General features: G+C 35.1%; 3 protein-coding genes across 4 annotated transcripts; 2 read left to right on the plus strand and 1 right to left on the minus strand.

The window, feature by feature from the left end:
* Nucleotides 1-67: 67 nt before the first annotated feature.
* LD (Homeodomain-like superfamily protein) lies at nucleotides 68-8,345 on the plus strand. 2 transcript variants are annotated; one of them, XM_088816178.1, is made up of 13 exons: nucleotides 68-628; nucleotides 749-776; nucleotides 1,063-1,193; nucleotides 1,491-1,846; nucleotides 1,925-2,018; nucleotides 2,110-2,203; nucleotides 2,383-2,512; nucleotides 2,591-2,639; nucleotides 2,722-2,765; nucleotides 2,855-2,937; nucleotides 4,487-4,987; nucleotides 6,516-7,024; nucleotides 7,413-8,345. In XM_088816178.1, exons 1-13 carry the CDS (start codon nucleotides 482-484, stop codon nucleotides 8,151-8,153), a joined length of 2,907 nt encoding a protein of 968 aa, XP_088672304.1. In that variant the 5' UTR covers nucleotides 68-481; the 3' UTR covers nucleotides 8,154-8,345. The 2 variants fall into 2 exon arrangements, with proteins under 2 accessions (XP_088672304.1, XP_088672305.1); XM_088816179.1 differs by lacking the exon at nucleotides 749-776 and having other exon boundaries at nucleotides 254-628.
* Nucleotides 8,346-8,497: 152 nt separating this feature from the next.
* Nucleotides 8,498-12,752, plus strand: LOC105954153 (Cation efflux family protein). Its single transcript, XM_012977833.2, has 12 exons — nucleotides 8,498-8,931; nucleotides 9,045-9,114; nucleotides 9,659-9,756; nucleotides 9,859-10,001; nucleotides 10,129-10,244; nucleotides 10,347-10,443; nucleotides 10,539-10,623; nucleotides 10,716-10,778; nucleotides 11,506-11,611; nucleotides 11,757-11,902; nucleotides 12,200-12,291; nucleotides 12,385-12,752. Exons 1-12 carry the CDS (start codon nucleotides 8,593-8,595, stop codon nucleotides 12,500-12,502), a joined length of 1,473 nt encoding a protein of 490 aa, XP_012833287.2. The 5' UTR covers nucleotides 8,498-8,592; the 3' UTR covers nucleotides 12,503-12,752.
* Nucleotides 12,738-14,985, minus strand: LOC105954147 (uncharacterized). The gene is made up of 2 exons (XM_012977826.2): nucleotides 14,708-14,985; nucleotides 12,738-14,319 (listed from the first exon to the last, which is right to left on the minus strand). The coding sequence occupies exons 1-2, from the start codon at nucleotides 14,904-14,906 to the stop codon at nucleotides 12,899-12,901; spliced, it is 1,620 nt and encodes a 539-aa protein (XP_012833280.2). The 5' UTR covers nucleotides 14,907-14,985; the 3' UTR covers nucleotides 12,738-12,898.
* Between the last annotated feature and the right edge of the window lie 6,803 nt (nucleotides 14,986-21,788).

The raw sequence follows: 21,788 nt of genomic DNA on the forward strand, positions 1-21,788 counted from the left end.
CCTTGTTTTAAGAAATTACCATGTTTGAAACTCAAATATTACCATGTTTGAAACTCAAAAAATTAATATATTTCAATGTCAATAAATAATAAAAAAATAAAATAAATATTCGATTTTCAAATTGGAAAATAAATTATTATTTCCAATTTTCCCAAACATGGCTTTACTAAAATACAAAGAAAGAATAAAGCGCGTGGCATGTACGACACCCCTACTTCAATAAAATTGAACTTGGCTGCTGTAGGTAAACGCTTTCACCCAAATTTGCAATTTCGGAGCCCTAAATTCAGTCTTTACCCCTCTCGCCCAAATCGAAATTTTCTCTGTTTCTTTGTTCTTCCAATTCACGTGCTGAAACCCTAATTCGAAATTCTCTGTTTCATTTACGGTTATTTTGCCACTTTTCCCTAAAATGCGCGTGTTGTCCCGATCGGGCAACTAGAATTGAAGAGTGGGGAGTGTTGAAAAGAGAATTTAAACGATGGAAATCGTGGTGCCGACGACGACGTCGTACGAAAACTTGTTGGATGCGCAGAAGGATCTCTTCCAGAATCAGATCGAAAAGCTCCATCAAATAGTCGCCACCCAATGCGAACTAACCGGCATCAATCCCCTTTCCCAAGAAATGGTTCGAATTTTATTTTGTTCAGCTGTTTTTGACTTGTGAATTCATATACAATTGAATGTTTTATATCTGGTTTGCTAACTGATTATTCTGTTTCGTTTTGTGTATAAAATACTAATACAGGCTGCTGGGGCTTTATCCATCAAAATTGGTGAGTTTTTTGTTTGTTTGTTTGTTTGTTCAATTTTTCTTTTGATATGAGTGTTTTTCATGTAACGGCATATTCAATTGTGGTGGGAGAATTAGTGAGATTGGAGGTTAATTGCATGCGGACATACCTATGCTGACTTGAGAAAATCGAGAAAATTGTTGTGTGGAGGGTGGGGGTTCATTGATTTTATGTTTGTTGTTTAGGTTTCCCTGTGTATTTAGAATTGCGTGATTTAATTGTCTGGGTTCTTATTTACCTCGAATTCCGTCTTTTTTTTTTGCTTCAGGAAAGAGACCTAGAGATTTGCTGAATCCCAAGGCTGTAAAGTACATGCAATTCGTATTCTCCATAAAAGATTCAACAAGCAAGCGGGAAACACTGGAGATCAGTGCTCAGTTTGGAGTTACAAAAACTCAGGTTCTCTACATCAATCGGTTAACCTTCCTTGCACATTCATTTTCTGAGTGCTTTCTGAAAATAATTTTAATGCTCACCTAGAAGGCTAGAACTCTGTTCGGTGTTTTTTTCTGTCAATCTTATGGATTTGTGAAATAGCACTATCTGTCATTGATGGTGGCCTAGCATTTATCTAGAGATTTGTAGGAAAACAATAAGTTGCTCTATTTAATTTCTCTTGTTATTGTGAAGTCGCCGCAGAAAGATTTATTTCAATGATTTTAGCTGCTAATTGATTATTCTTTTTATTTTTATCAGGTTCGCGATTTTTTCACTGGCCAGCGATCAAGAGTGAGGAAGATGGTCCGATTGTCTGGAGAGAAGGGAAATAAATCTACTGCCTGTGATGCAATACACGATGATACTACCGCCCGTTCAGACCCCAATATGCCTCCGGAACCTGTCCCTTTGTACACAATGGCTCCAGTTCCAATTAATATTGAAGAAGGGCCTTCGTGCTCAAAGAGCGATGATGTTTTATCTGCCATGGGGGACCCAGATCTGCATTTTGTAAATAATATACTTAGTTCAATGAAGAAAGAAGAGTCATTCTCTGAACAGGTGAAATTGTTGCGGTCGATTCTGCGTATGAATAACCCCACACTGATAAATTGGTAAGATACATGACTGTAGAGATTTATAACATGAATTGTCTCTCTCTGTACGAACGATCTAATTTCTTATATTCGCAGGTTCTTATCTGAAGGTGGCTTGATGATATTAGCAACATGGTTATGTCAAGCAGCTAAAGAAGAACAAACAAGTTTTCTTCGCGTTATTCTGAAGGTACTTCATGTTATATTAGTATTATTGATCTTTCGCATGCTTTATTTTAATCACTAGCCAGTGGATTGAAATGTTAAGTTGGTACTTCCAGGTGCTATATTACCTGCCGATGCACAAGGCTCTCCCGGTGCATATGTCTGCCATATTGCAAAGTGTCAACAAGCTGCGGTTTTACAGGACATCAGGTGTGTTTTTTTACTTTGTAATTGCTCCTTGGGGTTCTTTCCTTCTTTCCTTGAGGAACACTGTCGTAACGAAGATGCTACTAGCTATGCGGATTATTTTTATTTGTGTTTACCATTGATAAATTAGACTGCCTGAAGTTCCTTCGTTAGTTTGCTCATTTTTCTCATTTGAAGATCAGACATCTCACACAGGGCAAGAACTCTATTATCTAAATGGAGTAATATGTTCGGAAAGAACTTACCTTTGAAGAAAAGCAATGGGTTGAAATCAGCCAGTGAGTTACAGGACGAGATGCTGTTAAAGCAGAGGCAAGCACTTTCTTTCATGGATGTATGTAGAAACAATTTATCCAATTTGTCTGAAAGTTATTGTCTTTGAATATGCAGCATTAACGAAGTTATCGGCAATGAATCATGGGATTTGAAAGATAGCTCTGTAAGTGTTTGTTGAATTTCGTAAATATATATTTGTTTAAAGCATGTGTCTTTAAGTGCTTACTTTATTCTTAAATCTTCAGGAAGAAGCTTTCAGATTGTTATGCGACAACCCTGATAACCACGGGTATGATTTAAATCAGTTTGTTGCATCGAGTTTATCCGCAATATTCTTTTATAAGTAAATAAGTTTTGAGCCAGGAATTTCTTCCACAGGAAGTTGGACAGTGCTCAGCCTCTAAAAATGCTTACGGCATCAGGGGAGGATTCTAATAAACGGCGAGGTGTTTTGTCATCTAGTATCCTTCTTTTTGTTTATGAAATAATCAAAGAACTATACCTCGATTTCTATTTGCATTGAAGTGGGAGCCGTTGGTTGAGAAACGGGACACGTTGACCTTTTTTTTTAACTAATCACTACTAACCTGACCCTTCTATGAGACATTGGCACTTTTCCGAAAAAGTGTACAACTGAATGGGTCCATCCCATTCTTGAAATAAACGTCTCACAGAGACTCCCTTTCCGAAAAAGAGTAATAGACCAACCACTAAACAAAGATTCGTTGGGGTTGTTGCTAAAATATTGGTATCAAATCCGAAACTCTTCCTAGGTGGCCAGTGGCCCAATAGATACATAAGTATATCTACGTTTATATACGCTGGACAAGGGATCCATTTATCTTTTCCTTTTTTTTTATACGATACGCCGATACAGTCATATTTGCCAAGCTAAACTAGTAAAACCTCTCTCCGAACCAGAAGTGAAAAATCATTGCTAAAACATGTGATAAATTGTTGTTTACATCATACTAAATAAAGACTAACAGAGATAAGTTGAACACATTATTATGACTACCCTGTTAATTTTGATCTTCGAGCTCGTACACTATAATGTGCAAGTTAGATATCGTGACCTTGTTAAATTACTTAAGTAAAACATAAGAAATTTGCATTGCAGGAAAAGAAAAATTAAATTCGAATTTGAACGAATACTGGACAAGTACGATGATTGGGCATTTAAAAGAAACGTGCAGATCAGTAAATGACGAGCTGACCTCAGTATTGTGGCTACTGTACTTTGTGTTAGTACAGTAGAATATTTTTTCGATTTTATTTATAGCTTCTAGGAGAGATGGCAGCTCCCGATCAGCCTCCCACCCTTGTCATCAGTAGATTTTTGCTTAGGGCTGAATCAAAATGTAGATTCTTGATTTTAGACAAGCATTCTATTTGTAAGGACACTGATATTAGGGAGATATAACTTTTTTTTTTATAATTATTATTGAAATGTATGTGAATGGCGTTCTATCTTTTTAATTATATCAAAGGACTCATCATATAACTGGAGATGAGTTACCATTTGGAAATACTACACTTTTTCCAACTGTAGTTATTAGGTTTCTTTGTGTTGAGGTTTCAGTGACGTGCTAGTGAAATTAATTGTGAAGCTTTTAATGCTGCAAATTATAAGTAACCGGTCATCTTCTTCCCTGTGAAAATTTAATGACAAGAATTAAACGTTGATGTTTTATTTGATTAACTATGAGTCTATGAGTGATGGTTAATGTCAGCACTTGAGTCCAAAAGTGAAACGTCATCTTGATTGACTTTTACATATGCATAAAACAAAAGACAATATGTTGAACTTCGACTTGGCATTGCTAGTAAATAATGCTCTGGCGGTTTACTAAAAACCAAGAAATGACTTGTTTCCATAATAGTGTCTACTGCATCAGTTGCTTATTTGGTATTTGGGTTCAATTGATTGTCTTTGATTCACTTACTTATATCTTTTGAGCCGATTGTATTTCTTGGTTCTTGAAATAGTATGCCCTTAACAAGTTATAGATAATAGAGAGCGTCGGAAAGTTCAGCTGGTGGAGCATCCTGGTCAAAGATTGGCTGTAAGGAGTCCCCAGGTTGCAAGATCAACATCTGCAACTCAAAGCCGCCCTCTTTCTGCCGATGATATACAGAAATCGAAGTTGCGTGCTCAATTTATGCAGAGTAAACATGGCAAGGCAATTACCGCGCCCGATGAGAAACTAAAATCTGAAAGCAAGAACACTCTTACCTCCTCGCATGCCAGTTTGCCACCTGTCTCTACACCTTGTGTTCAGACCGAGCTTGAGGAAAATAGGAAATGTGATGAGGAAGTAAGGCCTGAAAGCAAGAATATTGTTACCTCCTCGCATGCCAGTTTGCCATCTGTTTCTACACATTCTGTTCAGACCGAGCTTGAGGAAAAGAGGAAACACGACGAAGCTTTCTCTGAACCTGCTAAACCTCAAGAGGAGCCTCCGAGAAAAAAACACCAGAGAATCCCGATTCCATGGCGGACACCTCCAGGTATATTTTTATTCACTTATATTTTTGCTGTTATTTTTGTGTCTTTTCTGTTGTTCCAGTTTATGACTTGGCAGATGATACAGTGTTGATTGTGCTAAACTTTACTCAGTAAAGTGATTGGTTATGTCCATTTTTTTTTTCTGAAATTAATTGGAGTGCGAGCCTTTTGCATGGCTCTTCCTAATATAAGTTTGTTTTGCTCCGAGTTAGAGAATGTGTGTGATGGTTATTCGGAAGTTTGTCTTGCTCCGATATGTGCTATATTATATTGACAGATCAGAACGAAGAGAAATTAGTTTATACATGTAAAGTGGTTGGTTTCGGTTTCGGTTTCGATTCTAATAGAAATCTTACTATTAATTTCTTCCATGGACCGTCGGATTCTTTTTTACTTGCTTAACTTCTAAATCAAATTTGGATCCCTAACAGAATTGCTATCAGGTTTTCTGATAAGAACAAATCTTCAATTTAATGATTGGCCATTCAATATAACAATTTTTCTTCTTCTTTTGGGTAGATCTCAGAAATTGTTGGATATGTTTATTTGAAGTTTTCGTACACGTCCTACGTTGTGGCCCTCAGTTGATCTCTGTTAAGTACATACTGAGCTAAATTACGGAGTTGCTATATAAATTGAAGGCGAAATTACATTGTATTGTTAGGGGTAAAACTTAACCATATTGCTATTATTCGGAATAGTTGTATCCTCATGTGTGGATGTGCTGAAATGGAGGAAGTGTTACAGAGATGTTTGGACAGCTATTGCCAATTGGTTTCTCTTGTTAACTGACATTGTTGACCATAATTTCCATCAATCTTTTGGTAGGATATTATCTCCATTTTAGGAAATTAAGAACAATGTGCCACTTGTCGATCTCGATACAGTATTTTCTTTTGGTCAATTTCCAGAAGCAAATCCAATGGCAATTTAATCTTCATTTCTCGTGCCACTTGTCAATGTGCCAGAACCATGATGTGATGTAACCATCATTGGTTAAGTACTCATGCAATTTCGTCAAATTGATTTGTCGATCGTATCAACGAAGCAACGCTGAATTATTAAGATTTAGAGTGGAATTTGGTGAGAGATCGGGGTTCGAAAGCCATTTTTTTGGTAGAAAAAAAAGTTCCAGTAATGACGTTCAGCAATTATTCTTAATTGATGAAGATTATTTGTTTCTAGCAGTGAACAATCAATGGTGGTAATATAATATTATTATTTAAGGTTGACCAAAAAGATATTAATACGAGGATGTTTAAAATCAGAAGCAAAATGTATATAGGCAGTGTTAGTGTTGAATTACACGAGTATGTATATTCAATCTCTTACAGGCTGGTTCTTAGCCTTAAATTAGGTCGATCTCTATCTAGTTCTTGTAATATATTCGCTCGAGTTTGCAGTACGCGTGTCAACTTGTTTCTGCTTTTCGGGTTCTTGTTTAATAAGGGCCCACTCTTTTTTGTCTTTTCCTGTCACTCCCAAAATCTAATGATCACTTACAAAAGACATTTTGCTTGTTTCATGCAGAAGTGAAAATCATGGAGTCATGGTCTGTGGCTGAAGGGGCCAATAGCAAAGAAGTTGAAGTTCAGAAAAACAGAATTAGGCGCGAGAGAGAAATATTTTACAGGTCATTTCAAGAAATCCCGTCAAACCCAAGAGAACCGTGGGACCGCGAAATGGACCCCGACGATACATTAACCCCCGAAATCCCAATCGAGCAGTTGCCAGATGTCGAACCGTCAGAAACCCTATCTGCTTCTGCCAATAATGAAACCTTATTATCTGCATCTTCTGAGAATAATATCCATGAACCGGATCTTCAACTGCTGGCCGAGTTGTTGAAAAATCCGGAATTGGTCTTTGCGTTGACTTCTGGGGGAGGTGGCAATGTAACGAGTGAAGCTACTTTGAAACTGCTGGGTATCATCAGAAAGAATGGTGTGGGTTCGTTAGCTAATTTAGTGGGGAAAGCTGATGTTGATGAGGTTGTGGTTTCTCTACCGTCTCCAACTCCTTCGACCAATCATGTTCCGGTGCGTAATTTTAGCACTATTTTTGTACTCAACTTGAAAAAACTTTACAGAATTATTTCCAACATTTCTTTTCTGTTGGGTTTTCGTGTGCATTTAGCATAGGGAAGAAACGAAATAATCAAATTGCACAAACTTAAAGTATATTTAGTATGACGTATTATACAAAGGGTATACCGAGAGCGTTGTGCAAACATTCAGAATACAGTGCATAGTTTCGTTCAAATCTTAAATGACCATTAGAAAACTAGAAGCACAAATGCAGAACTGGAAAAAGAAAAGAATCCAATGGTGTTAACTTTTATGATACAATCACGTTTTGATTTTCTTCTTCTGCATAATGGTGTTAACTGTTTATTTTTTTGGGGAAAAAAAATCATTATTGATGCAGAATGGAGCGAAGCAAGACTTTTCAAGAAACCCATTTTCTCGTCAGCCCGCATCGGGAAACGGCAGCACATACCATGCCACCGGAGCTGCTCTTCAAATTCGGCAGCCTCAGATTCCGGCACAACTGGTGGTGCCGCCGCCGGTAGCATCTCTACAAACTAATACTACTCAATTAATGAGTGAACATTGGCAGGCACACACAAATTCACAAATGCACCACCAAAGTATTATTCCATCTAATTCTTTCAATACACAACAACATTTGCTAAATGCCAACTCTAATCGGGCCCCGCCGAATTTGTACGGTTCATCATCTTCCCATACAAATTGGGGCGAACCCTCAGGCAATATTAAGCCATCACCCGTTTCTATATTAATGCCACCTTCTCGATCCCTCACACCGCCACATCATAAAAAACCAGCACAAATGCAGGATCCATTTGGAGCAAACTATCGCTATCAAAATAATCAGAGTGTGGGCAACTACGATGCTTACGCAGGAGGTTCAGTTCAGGGTGGTAGAAGTAGTAGTAGTAGACATGCAGGTGGGCCCGGATTCGAGTCGTGGAGCCCGGATAACAGCCCGTCTAGACGTCACGAGTACTTACCTGGCCATTACTATCAAGATCCGAATGTGAATGCAAGAGCAATGCAGCAAAATATGGGGCAGCCTTCTGATTATTATCAAGACCAGAGATTTGGCGGGCCCGCAAATAGACGATGGCCCGAAAATCGAAGATAGTGGTGATCCTTTTCTAACATGGAATCTTATACGTAGATGGATAAGGTTAAAATGGGGGATGTCGTAGAGAAGCAATTTTTGCTGTTGAAATGCTTTCGGAAAAACAAAAAAAACAAAAAATACTTGTACTCTTTGTATGGAGAAAAGATATAGAGGACATTCTTGATTATTGAAGCTTTGAGTTTTTTTTTTCCTTTTCATGGAACTATGATGTTTGGTTTAGTATGATAAATGCTGATTAGATTAAATACTTAACTGCGGTTTAGTAAATTATGTAAGACGATAGTTGACAACTAATAACTTGAGAAATAGAAAGCGCACTTCGAATTGGGTTCTCTTGTGGGTCAAGAAACACGCTTTTAGAAATATAATATTTGCTTACATCAAACGCTAGTAATTAATACCAGCTCGCTCCAATTTCTGGAGAAATTCCGAAGAAATGGGGTTTAGGTTCTTCATCAATTTCAACCCAATTCAAAAATCATGCACATCGAAAATCAGATCATCGTCTTCACATGCTTATTCCAGGGTTGTTGTGAATTCTCGTCCTAGCTCAACTTCTGAGAACCCAAATTTGAAGATTCAAAGGCGGTGGCATGTGGGCCACTCCCACGGAAACGACGGCGGCCAAGGTTTTCGTCCGGGGAAAGAGGGCGAGAAGATTTTCCGTCTGGGACTGGCGGCGGATATTGGACTGGCCGCCGGAAAAGCTGTTACTGGATATCTCTCCGGCAGCACTGCGATCATCGCTGATGCTGCTCATTCGGTTTCAGATGTGGTATACTTATAATTGATTTTTTCTCCTCCTCTGTTTTTTTTTTTTTAATTTTTTTTTTATTTTTATTGTTGGTTAATTGAGGTTGTGTTTGGTGTGTGATTGTATTTGTATAGGTACTGAGTGGGGTGGCATTGTTGTCTTTCAAAGCTGCGATGGTACCCAAGGATAAAGAACATCCATATGGTCACCTTTGATCTGTATCTACGCACTCCTGGTTCATTATTCTATATGTTTTCTAGCTTCATCATTGCATTTTATTTTCATTTTTTAACTATTTATGTTTACATGGACAATTTACGAGGGATCTAGTCGCATATTCATCCCATCGAAACATTGTTCACAGTCAAATTGAGAAATAGCTAGTGTTGGAAGATCTACAAGGTCTAGAATCTTATTGTGTATTCCTGATAATTAGCCCGTGTTATTTTTCGGAAACACAAAATTTCTCTCAATCAAAAAATCGCATAGAGCATATAGGCGCAAAATACAAGTGTTGGTTCTTCCTATCCGTGAGTCCAGATACATACTTCAATACACTATTGAACCGTCCAGCTCATACTATATTATTATATCGATAGTTTGTAATCAAGAATCATATTGGCTGGTTCGTTCTTTTTTATTGCAAGATGTTGACTCATCATTCGTGTTAAACTAACTGCGTTCTTAAACTTTTTGAATGCATTTATTTTATATTATAATTCATTGTCCTCTGCAATCAATCTTTCAGGACACGGCAAGTTTGAGACCATAGGAGCCCTTGGAATTTCTGGTATGCTTTTGGTAACTGCCGGTGGTATTGCTTGGCATGCTTTAGATGTCCTTCAGGTATCTTTCTACGCTATAAATATATGTATATATATAGACAGATACACATTAATGTAGTGTATATCTGAGCTGTGTTGAATTGTGAATACTTTGCACATGTAGGTAATAGTAACAGCTGCTCCTGAGATAGTTAATCAATCCTTGGCTCACAATCATGCGCACGATGGACATCACCATGGAATTGACATGGCCCACCCAGTTCTAGCATTGAACATGACTTTAGTATCTATAGCCGTTAAAGAAGGGTATGCAAGTCTTTTTGTCATTTCCATTTACCTCTGCAAATCTAACTTGTATTCTCTTATGTCATTCTTGCCACGTGTCTAAAATTGTTTTTGTATTGGCTTCTGTGCGTAATTTGTGTTAACAAAGGCTATATTGGATAACAAAGAGGGAAGGTGAAAAGACGGGCAGTGGGCTAATGAAAGCCAATGCGTGGCATCATCGATCGGATGCTATTTCATCAGTAGTTGCTCTCGTTGGGGTTGGTAAATATTTTCATCTTTTGGAACTGATTTCAATTATTTTTGGCACCGTTTAATGGTATCTTTACAATTAGTAATAGTTTTAATCGTGACTTGCAAAATTAGGTGGATCCATTCTTGGGGTTAGATTCTTTGATCCTCTTGCTGGACTTCTTGTTTCCGGAATGATCTTTAAAGCGGGACTTGAAAGTGGTTACCAGAGGTATATTATGGTTTCAAATGGAAATCTCAACTTTAATTTTGTGAAAATGATTGCTATGTGAAAGAAATAAAAGTTTTGACAATGTTTGCGTTTAGTATCTTGGAGTTGGTGGATGCTGCTGTTCCATCGGAAAATCTGGAGCCTTATAAACACACAATATTGGGGGTCGATGGAGTCAAGGTAAGTCAATTTTCAATTCCTCTTCCAAAAAAAAAAAAGAAAGAAAAAGAAAAAGAAGAAGTTCATTGTTCATAATGTTATTGTGATTGTAGGGATATAATCACCTTCGAGGAAGGCGAGCAGGATCATCGCTGTATCTTGATGTAGATGTCGAGGTTCGTTTGGTCTTTTTACATTTTCTGAACTTTTTATGCATATACAGTTAAACCTCTATAAATTAATACAGTTGAGACCACCAAAAGTTTATTAATTTAGTGAAGTATTAACTTATCGATAAATTAATAATTATTAATTTATACATTAATTAATAAATTATTTATTTATGAAATTACTTTTATTGTTATTTTCAATAAATGCATTTTTTTTACGTGTATTTTATTCATTGTACCATTAGTTCAATGCATTATAGAGCACGTTTCACGAACGAAAGCTCTTAAAGCAGCAATGGTATAGAACAATTTTATGTTGAGTTATGAGAACACTATACCGAAAGTTCTAACCATGTTAAGAAAAGTGAGGGACGAGATTGATGGTAATGTGAACTTCAACAAGAAACAAGCAACAATTAAATTATATTGTATTAAGCTTTCATAGATCTATAAAATATGTACTATACCATGTAATTTAAGAATTGTTTTTATGCTTTATTAATTTATATATTATATGGGGCTTCTTAAATTTTTCGAATGTGTATTATCTTATAAATTTAGCGAATTATTAATTTAGCACGTTGTCCCCGAGTCGGGACCGGGAAAATTTATTATTTAAGCGAGGTTATTAATTTATCGGGTATTAATTTATCGAGGTTCTACTGTACTATTATAGACTTGTTATTTTAATTTCATGGTAGATATTAGCGTAATTACTTGTTCGTTTGTGTAGGTGGATCCATTTTCTAGCGTTAGTGGTGCGCATGATGTTGGGGAAAATGTTCGACGTCAGCTTCAGCAGTCTCATCCAGAAGTAGCTGAAGTCTTCATACACATAGGTTATGACTTATGACAGCTCTCATTTATCATAATATTCAATATTGGGAAGTGTTATTAATCACCAAAGAGACTGTAAGAGCTCAGTTATAATTGACATTTTGTTAGGGTGAAAAAAATATACATCCTGTTTTGATTTTCCTGCAGAGCCGGCAACTTCACATATATCGGGAAGTGTTATTAATCACCAAAGAGACTGTAAGAGCTCAGTTCATCAGAGTGATGCCGACTTATTGGAGCACACAGATATTGAAGATTGCGTTTCCCAAATTTTGTCCTCCAATTTCTCAGAGGTATCGGCCTTTTTTTTTTCCCCTTCACATTTTTTGGTCTCTGTGCTGATCCATTATCATGATAACTGAAAATCATTTAGTCTATATGTCGACAGATCTTGAAAGTATAGTTACGGGGGCCATGGCCCCCCCACCACTTCTAAAAAACCTAGTATTTTACATAGAGATTTGTTATTTTTTTTCAGTGTAGTATTATCGGTTTCCCTATAGAATTTTTGAGTGTATATTATAACAGTCATATTTCGATCCTCCAATTGCATGATTTTACAAGAGTCACATTTTTTCAATGATTTGCAGAAAATGGCAGTCCAGCGCATCACTCGCCACTCGTTTCATGGGCAGATTTTTCTCGAAATTGAGGTATCCATGCCCCCCGACACATTAATTAGGTAAACTTTTACATGACTGATCAGACTTTTCCCCTTTTCGGTTTATTTATTTATTAAAAAATAGAATTATATTCGACTTATATGCAAAAACAGGGAGGGTGTAGAGGTAGCAAAAGAGGCTGAGGAGAAGATTTTAGAGGTATTGCCTAATATCATGCAGGTCTCTATTCATCTTCGACTGGGTCGCCCAAGGCCCGACTTTTCAATCTGATAATGGATGCTTCTCTACTAAATAAATCACTGCCGATTTTGTAGACATTAAATCGAGATATATTCCCTCATATATCATATTCGGTGACAAGAAAATACTGATGCTATGCTGAGTAATGTAGAGTTTTCGATCTTAGCATGTTTACCGTTGCAATTTCCAGCTAACATAGACTTGTAGTAATTGGAAATATGTTGCTTTTATCTCTACATATTTGAAGGGATTTAAATACACGATCTTTAATCGATTCCAACGAACGGCGTATCTAATGATTATTAGCTGATCAAACAAATAAACTGCAAAGAAAGAAATATTACAAAAGGAAAATCCCTAATCACTGTTATTTTGAAACTAATACATATATAATTTAAGTGCATGTAAAATCCTATCCCTCCATAATTAGAATGTGTTGTAGAGTGGCTTTTCACCACCATGATCAGAATCTCCTTGGGAGAGCTGCTGCTGCTGATTATGAAAATTATTATTATTATGCATTAATTGCATAATCTGGTGTTGATGATTATGATCCATCTCCAATCTCTGATCATGCATATTATTAGAGCCCCCCACCCCCATGAAATCGACGGTCGTCATATCGTTCCCCCCTCCAAATCTCGCCGTATTTCTTGCCGCCATCATCATACCATTATTACCTCCGTTGTTCCTTCCTTGCAAAATCCCACAGCTCTGATCACTACCCTCCTGCACTTCCACCGCATTCTTCAAGAATATTCCAGCGCCGGACGAGTTCTGATCGCTGCCACTGCCCATCAGCATCCCACCGTACATCATCATGTCGCTCATGGCCGAGCCGCCGCCCTCGAATAACAGCTGACCCGCAAATCCTCCTCCGTTGAAAGGCGGCGGCGCTTGCTCGTTTTGGCCACCGTGGTGGTGGTGGTGGTGGAAGTTGTTGTCATATGTGGGCCTAGATACCGGGCCAGGTCCTTGATCCGGGCCCGCCATGGTGGTGACGAAGGTCTTCTGGATCATCGGGGAGTTCATGGAGTTGGTTGCGGAGGCCCCCATTTGGGCCGCCTTCTGCAACAAGGCCGTGGCCGACATGTGGGCAGAACCGGAAGCAGGGCCCGGGTTATAGCCCGGTGAGGCGGCGTTGGAGCTGAGGTGGAGTCCGGAAGACGATAACGGGGTGCCAAACAGGGCACCTGAAGCGGTGGAGAACATGTTCATGGGCTTGAATGGAGTTGGTATGAGTTCTTGAGGAAGTGATTTGAGTGGGTTGTTGTTGAACTCGGGTAATCCCATGTTTGCATTTGTAGATAAGGGCATGTTTGGCATGATTAGATCAGGGATTTGGGATTGCGAATTCGGGCCGCCCGTTAGTACGCCATGGTGGTTAACTTTGCTGTTTTCTTCGGCGAGTGCATCGCAGAATGCACGGTGAGTGATGAAGCTATCTCTCCTGGAGAAAATAGTACCACAATCACATTTGTATTCCCTGGTCCCACATGTCTTCTGGTGAGCCTTCCAATCGGATTGGACCGCGTACTTCTTCGAGCATTTATCGCACTTCCATTTCTTCTCGCCGTGTTTCCTGCTAAAGTGCTTCTTTATCCCAGTCAGATCTCCCAATGCACGTGCCGGATTGTGGTGCACGCATGTCGGCTCGGGGCAGATGTAAACGCGCTTTCTAACCTCGGTCGTGCTTCGTTGCCTTAGCTTCCACGGCAGATTGTGACCCCTTCTGTGTAGCTGCAGATTTTGGTCCCTTTGGAACCCTTTGTTGCATATTTCGCACACGAATCTGTTCGTCGCCATTAGCGTCGTTGGTGATAGTGCTACTACTTCTGCCGTCGGATCTTCATTTTTTCATATTTTTTATTTGTAGAAGAAAAAAAACAATTGTCAAAGAAAAAGAAAAAAAAAAAAAAGGATGGGGAAGGGTTCAATCAAGAATAGTGTATTGTGGAGGTAGCAATTATTGTGATATTGAAGCCATGCAATTATTGGAGCCTTTTTTAGATAATGACTTGTTGTGATTAATTAATTTCTTAAACACAATTATAATATTTTTAACTATATTGTGGAGTGAGAAATTAAACTACATCCAACTTTTTTCGTACTCAAATTCAAGATCAGCATACAAAAGTGGAAAAGGTATATATAGTTCCATAAAAGGGATGAGATGTATGTATGCAAAGGCAAATTAATTAAGTAATTAAAAGAGAATGGAAATATAAAAATTGCCTGGATTTCCTGGTAAGTTTCTTTTCTTCTTAGCTGCTGCTGCAGAGGCCGCCGGCGGTGAGGATGGAGGTGGTTTGCGGTGGTGGGAGGTGGAGGAGCCATTGCTGGTGGTGGAGGGGAGTGAGTGCTTTTCTTGTTGCTGTTGTTGGACTTCACCTGAGGAGAAGCTCCCCTCATCATCACCTGTAATATTTGACATTTTCTTTATTTATTTATTTTTGTTATATATATGTAAATTAAAATCAAAACTCTCTCTCTCTCTCTCTGAATTTGGTCTGCTTTGGCTTATATGATATATATATAGTAGTAATAGTAATGAGATAAGAAAAGACAGCTGATGTAGATACCCCTTATTTAACTTTGTTTACATTATTAATATTTAAATTATAAGATGGTTTTGTAAATGCTACAATTTGATTGAATTATGTGGATTTGTGTAAGTTATGTATGGACCTACAATTATGTATACAATTTGATTGAATTATGTATAGTTAGATATAATATACATGTTCACAATATAAGTTCGAAGGGGTCGAATGTATTAAAAAAATTCTAGGGAAGCCGTTAATGCTTTTATACACGTTGTTGTTTTTTTTTTTTTTTTTTTTTTTTTTTGTATTTTTATATAAACTAATAAGATTTTTGAGAAATGTTGTGGGGGGACAATGGCCCCATGTTCCTCTGCTGACTCCGTCACTTCTTACACAATTTATACATAATCACTATATATGTGTATCTAAGCTAAATTGGTTGTTTTTGGCCATGTCTATTTTTTGCTTCATCTTCATATTTGTAAGAACACATGTGGTTTGGAGCCATAATTGGTCTTATTTGAATCATGGGATTGATAAAACCAAATGAGTTGGTATTGTTTTCTTTCTCTATAACATTTTTTAGGAGATATATATATATATATATATATATATATATATATATATATATATATATATTTCTACTTTGGATGTTTTATACTTTTAAGTTGTAATCTCTTAGAAAAAGTTCAAAAATTATGGGAATGATTGGTATGAATTTTGTCACTTCCACATCTCTTAATTTTTGTGTAGTTTATCATTTAGTATCCAATTTTGTTTATATTTCATTTCATACATATGTTTTAGACTACACAAGTTAAATAAAAGATATAGACACGAGTTGTTTGTGCTTTTGTATACACCATTTTTGTATATTTTATTTTTTGCAACAAAGGAATTAAATGCAGTTATGTGCAATCTATATTCTCGTGCAATAACTTGCAAATCGTACGATAAAAAAATATTTATTGTACTTAATATCATGACACTCTTTACAAAATAAAATCATTAAATTGAATTAGAGTATTGCATTATGTGATTTGAATAATTAAGTAGTTTAACGACGTAGTAATGAACCATTAGAAGCCATAATAATTTTTGTTTCATTTTTTTTTCTGAAATATTAATTCACTTATGCAAAAAATATTTGTGTGTACAGATCGAATAAATGTGAAAGTATATTCAGAAATTTTCCAAAACCGTGTACAAAATTACAAACAAACAGTCCGGCTAATTAAAAACCAGAAACAAGAAGAAGACAAAAATTAGAATGTCAAGCATGCACTAATAAATTATAACAGCCTTCTCAAAACACTTAATTATTGGCCAAACCTCAATAAATAAAATAAAATAACATAAAAAAATCATTAGTATTTTCACACCTTGATTAGTAAAAACAAAAAAATTACATGGGATTCATCGATAAAATTCGATAGGATTAATGAGCATCATTAGCAGTACATGGATGTAATGACACCCATAATCCAACAAAATTTCTACCTATTCATTTAATTATTATACCTATTAATTGACAGAAACAATGCATGGTTAACTCATTCTTTTATTTATTTATTATTATTTTTTTTTTGCAATTTTCATATTAAGTATATGTATAAAACCAACGGCATAAGTCAGATTAAAACGCTACATTCCTCTAATTTAAAAAAAAAAATTAATGATTGCAACATAAGAAAACGATGCCCGACTTATTGGTTATTAATTAATTAATCTAATTTCTTCGATTAAGACGTTATTGAGACGAACGGTTTTGAAATTCATAGGTGAAAATAACTTTTATTAGAATTGTTTAGCAGACTATGCATTGATCAAGAACTGGTCAATATTTTGATGCCATTCTTCTACATTAATGTTTTAGACTATTTATTAATTAATATATTGAATAATATTATTGAATTTTTTTCTCAACAAAAACCAGGCTCCACAAGCTAAGAAACAAACAATAAAAGGCATATCATCACCCCTATTATTTGTATTTAATCTGATTATTATTTTCTTGAATTTATTAATATTTTTGTTGGGATTTTTATTATTATTTTATATAGGGTTTGATCGAGGTTTTGCTTTCCTTTACACAATCTATAGACTTTTTGACTTAGGGAGTAAAGATGATCACCAAAAAGATGACTTTAAAATAATATTTCAAACATATATAATATTTTGGGAAAATTACAGTTTTTACCCCTCAAGTTTGCACTGGTTTCATATTTGACCCTGTTGTTCACAAAAAATATATTTAGTCCTTATGTTTCAATAATTTCACATTTTTGGTCATTTCCGTCAATTTACCGTTAGTTTGTCAATTAAGGCAGTCATGGAAACACGGTTTATTCTGTTAGTACTAATGGAGAAATGATTAAAAATGTTGATTTGTTTACACATGAGAAACTAAATGTATTTTTTGAAGATATAGGGGTCAAATGTGAAATAGGTGTAAATTTGAGGGGTGAAAACTGTATTTTCCCTAATATTTCACTCTAAATTAAAATCAATCAAATTCGAAATAATTTTCGGAAAATCTTGTCTCCTGAGCCAATATTATATCTCTCTCTGGAAGTGCAATTTCTTGCGATGCGCTTTGTGGTGTTGTACATTCCAGTCAACTGCTACCCTTTAGGGTAAAATAATATTTCATGCCATGCAGATGTACAATTCGATAAAGCACGAACTCATGAGAGGCGTAGAAGTTGTTGATGCAGAGGATTTCTCCACTAGCTATCTTATCATCACCGGCCTTGTAAGAGGTGGGTCATATTTCATATATGTGTAATTATGTATGTATCAATTTTGTCAAGGTCTATCTACAATCAAAATAACATAATTATTGAAATATATACAAGGATTTGGTAAATATTTATTTCATACAAAAAAATTGAATCTTAAATTATTTTTTAACTAATTAAATTGTTTCAAAATAATATTTTTTATAAGAATTTAAGCACTTTCGATATGTTAAAGGCAGGCACTCGAATTTGTGTCACTGTTGCATTAAAGTGTTTCATAAAATAATAGTTTATTTATTTATTATTTCTTTAATAATTAATTATTGAACCCTTGTGAAAATATTGGGCAGTGAAAATAGGTCCATTAAGTAAGGCCAATTTGAGAAAAAAGCCCAGAATCTTATTACTGGATTATTAATATAATGAAGCCCAAAACATCTAATTAAGGACCATTAAGCCTAACAAAGGTTAGGTTCATCATTAAGCAACCAAAACGAGATAATTCTTATTAAATCGGCTTTTAATAATTTCTCAATAAATTTAAAAAAAAAATTAAAAGTGATGAGATCTAAAGAATGTTAGATATTTATTAAATTTAAGCTCCACAAAAAGCCTAACCCTTTTTAAGTCACTTTCAAGAATTCAATACCTAAATCCACTAATCAAATGGATTACGTCTCTTGCATAAACAAATACACACTAGTTGATTAACATATATAATCCCTTTTTTTTTTAAATAAAGTAAAATAAATAAAATCAACTTATCAATGTAACCTAAGACCAACTGTAATTACTTTTTGCAAATTTTTACTATATATAGTTTTATAATGTTAATTAATTAGATGAGTGGGGGAATAATCTCTTTGTTACCCTCGACCCCATTTAAATTTTGTCAACTCATTATTTTATTATTCAAGTGTTCAAAGTTAATTAATATACCAATATTTATGATGTTAATCATAATCATGAAATTAATAAGCAGCCATAAATCTTGAGAAAATGGGAGGATTACGCCTTAATTGGATAGGTATAAATAAATATAATACATTTTTATTAAGTTTAATATGACTAATTCATACTATGAGTTATTATTATAAAAAGGAGGAGAAAACAAATTAATTTGAATTAAATAAAACTTGAACTAGATCCCTACTTTAGTTTGTGGTCCTATAATGCTTTCCTACTTGATTAGAGGTCTAATATTATTTGTTTAATTAATTAATTTTTTGTGAACCACATTCTATGCTCAATAATAAAACATAATTTGGATGTGGATAGTGGTAATATTAAAGTTACAAATTAAAATAATAAATGGAATATATTCTTGAACTACATACTATGAATTAATAGCCAATTTGGAGGAATTAATTCACTTAAAAGATTGAAGAGGTATCTAAATTACTTTGCCTATAAAATTATCCATTCACATAAATTCCCAGTCACTGGTTTCTAAAAGCTGACCTTTTTATTTTTTTATTCAATCTTTTTTTTTTTCTCTTCTTTTAATTAAATAAAAACTCATGGAATATTAAAGTATATGTGAGGAGATATTTTTGAAGCATTGTGCTTTGTTTGGATCTAGAATCTAGATTTCGGTGAGAAATAAGAATATGAAAAATTATCAGAACAAAGTACAGATCGAGTGAATTAATTAGTGTCGATGTTAAATAATAATTTGAATTAATGAATTATTATTCTTCAATAATATAATATTTGAGTTTTGTTATATCTAACGACTACTGAGATGCTATACCTGGTGAAATACACCGAGTGTTTACTAACTGTGAATGTGGTGAAATAACTATAAACCATATCTAATTAATGCATCAAAATTAATTATGGTTCCCTATTCAAAGGACAGAGTTATGGAACGAGTATATATCATTTGAAATAATTATTTAATTAATAATATTAAGGCAAAATCAATGTCATTTTCTCAGATGATGAGTTCTTACATAAATAATTAAGGTTTCAATTTTGGGTAATGTGCCTCACACCCCTCAAACCAAATTTAATTAGATATGAGTTACAAACTCAAACAAAATATTTTAACTACATCCCTATTTTAAAATAAAAATTGATACACATCCTTTGATTTTTATTTAATCCAAAAATACCCTTACAATACCTTATAAAAGTCACGTGTCTCTTTTTTTTGTTATTTCTTTTTCTCTCTTCCCCCTCTCTTTCCCACGCTGCTCGACATCGCCGCTCAACATACTCTCTCTCTCTCTCTCTCTCTCTCTCTCTCTCTCTCTCTCTCTCTCTCTCTCTCTCTCTCTCTCTCTCTCTCTCTCTCTCTCTCTCTCTCTCTCTCTCTCTCTCTCTCTCTCTCTCTCTCGTCCCCCCCTCCCTTCCTCCTTTTATTTCTTTTTAATTATAGTGAAATAATGAAGGCTATGATGGTGGTTATGGTAGATGGCGGCGGCTATGATGGCGGCGGCTATGGTAGGCGACGACGACTATGGCGACGCTCGGTGTAGGGGTTGCATCGGGAGGCTCTGTGATGGCAGGCTCGTTGTTTGCTTGCAACCAAAGGGGATGAATCGTGAAGTTGGGTCTGGGTGTGGGGGGATGGAGAGGGGGAGTCGCGGTGGTGGTGGTGGTGGCGGCGGATCGGATTTAGGGTTTGTTGGGGAAAATTTAAGATTTTTCGATTTAGATGTCTACAGATGTCTATGAGTGTCTATGGGTGTCTATGGTGTGTGACGGCTAGGGTTGAAAGGAGTTAGGGTTTCAAGATGTCTACGGGTTACTACAGATTACTACGGATTATATGGGTTTCTGTAGATGCCTACCGCAAAAAAAAAAATTAAAAAAATCATAATTTTTAATTTATCTAGGAAAGAAGGGGAAAAAAAATAGATTTTATATAATGAAAAAATACAAAAAAAAAAAAAAAAAAGAAAAAAAAAAGAAAAAAGAAAAAAGAAAAAAGAAACCATAATTTTTAATTTTATGTAGAAAAGGGGAAAATAGATTTTTATATAATGAAAAAGTATGAAAAAAAAATGTGTTCCACGAAAAAAAAAATAGTTGATGCAAACCTAAAAATGTTAAATAATACCATATTTCATCATAGTATATTTATAATGTGCTATAATTTTGAATTTGTGAGTAGGGGGCATTTTTGGAATAAATTTAATAAATGATGTGAAACAAATTTTAATTAGACTTGTCATTTAGTTTTAATTAGACTTGTCACCAGGGTCTTAAATCTTAAGACCCCTTTAATTTTACACTGCATCATCAAGCTGATTGTGACTTCCAACATATATTAATTATTAATTAAGTTAATTACACCAATAATTGACTTACCTAAATTACGTACCATATCAGCATATATACTCCTACTCATTGTGCCTTCGATATATGTCTAAAAGGCAAGCCATTTAAATTATTACATAATGAATATTGAATTTATATTTTTTTCTCCCTTTTAATTCGATTTACTAATTATAACGCGAATGTTCGTATTTTAGTCGATGAATGCTGTAAGAAGAAATTAATCTTCCACTTAGATATATATATATATATATATATATATATATATATATATATATATATATATATATGTATGAATCATCAAAACATAAATAAATAAATAAATTTATGTACAATAACAGTATAAATTGTGCAAATTAATTAAAGCTAAGTAGCATTAGGTAATCCAACATAACTAGGGTTTTGATTTGGATCAAAAATTGGTTGTTTCTAGGTTAGGTTTGGTAGCTTTCACACTGCCCACAGGCACACCTGTGCACTAGAACAGTCCATAAGTTGCAGATTAACAACATTATTTAAACCAACAATTAGTAAACTAATTACTATTAATTGATGGAAATCATGTAGGGGGGAGGGGACCATAAGAAGTGTACTATATATAATTGAATAATTAAATTGCAAACTCCTTTTAATTTCTTAATTAATTACTTCGTGTTTAATTAAGGGTTTTTAATTAGGCTGCTAAAACACTTTATAATTAATATTTATAACAAGAAAAAAGGTGACCTAACTGATGATCTGTAC

Source organism: Erythranthe guttata, chromosome 4 (genome assembly GCF_056151865.1).
Source record: "Erythranthe guttata isolate IM_541 chromosome 4, IM_541, whole genome shotgun sequence".
Taxonomy (NCBI): Eukaryota; Viridiplantae; Streptophyta; class Magnoliopsida; order Lamiales; family Phrymaceae; genus Erythranthe; species Erythranthe guttata.

What these genes read in the sequence shown, in the direction of transcription:
- LOC105954147 (XM_012977826.2), bottom strand. Translation starts at nt 14,906, where the DNA reads ATGTCAAATATTACAGGTGATGATGAGGGGAGCTTCTCCTCAGGTGAA. An exon ending in AAACTTACCAGGAAATCCAG is followed by an intron (nt 14,320 to 14,707) that starts GCAATTTTTATA and finishes GAAAAAATGAAG; the next exon opens with ATCCGACGGCAGAAGTAGTA.
- LOC105954153 (XM_012977833.2), top strand. Translation starts at nt 8,593, where the DNA reads ATGGGGTTTAGGTTCTTCATCAATTTCAACCCAATTCAAAAATCATGC. An exon ending in TCTATAGCCGTTAAAGAAGG is followed by an intron (nt 10,002 to 10,128) that starts GTATGCAAGTCT and finishes GTGTTAACAAAG; the next exon opens with GCTATATTGGATAACAAAGA. An exon ending in CTTGAAAGTGGTTACCAGAG is followed by an intron (nt 10,444 to 10,538) that starts GTATATTATGGT and finishes GTTTGCGTTTAG; the next exon opens with TATCTTGGAGTTGGTGGATG.
- LD (XM_088816178.1), top strand. Translation starts at nt 482, where the DNA reads ATGGAAATCGTGGTGCCGACGACGACGTCGTACGAAAACTTGTTGGAT. An exon ending in GAGATGCTGTTAAAGCAGAG is followed by an intron (nt 2,513 to 2,590) that starts GCAAGCACTTTC and finishes TTGAATATGCAG; the next exon opens with CATTAACGAAGTTATCGGCA. An exon ending in GGGATTTGAAAGATAGCTCT is followed by an intron (nt 2,640 to 2,721) that starts GTAAGTGTTTGT and finishes TTAAATCTTCAG; the next exon opens with GAAGAAGCTTTCAGATTGTT.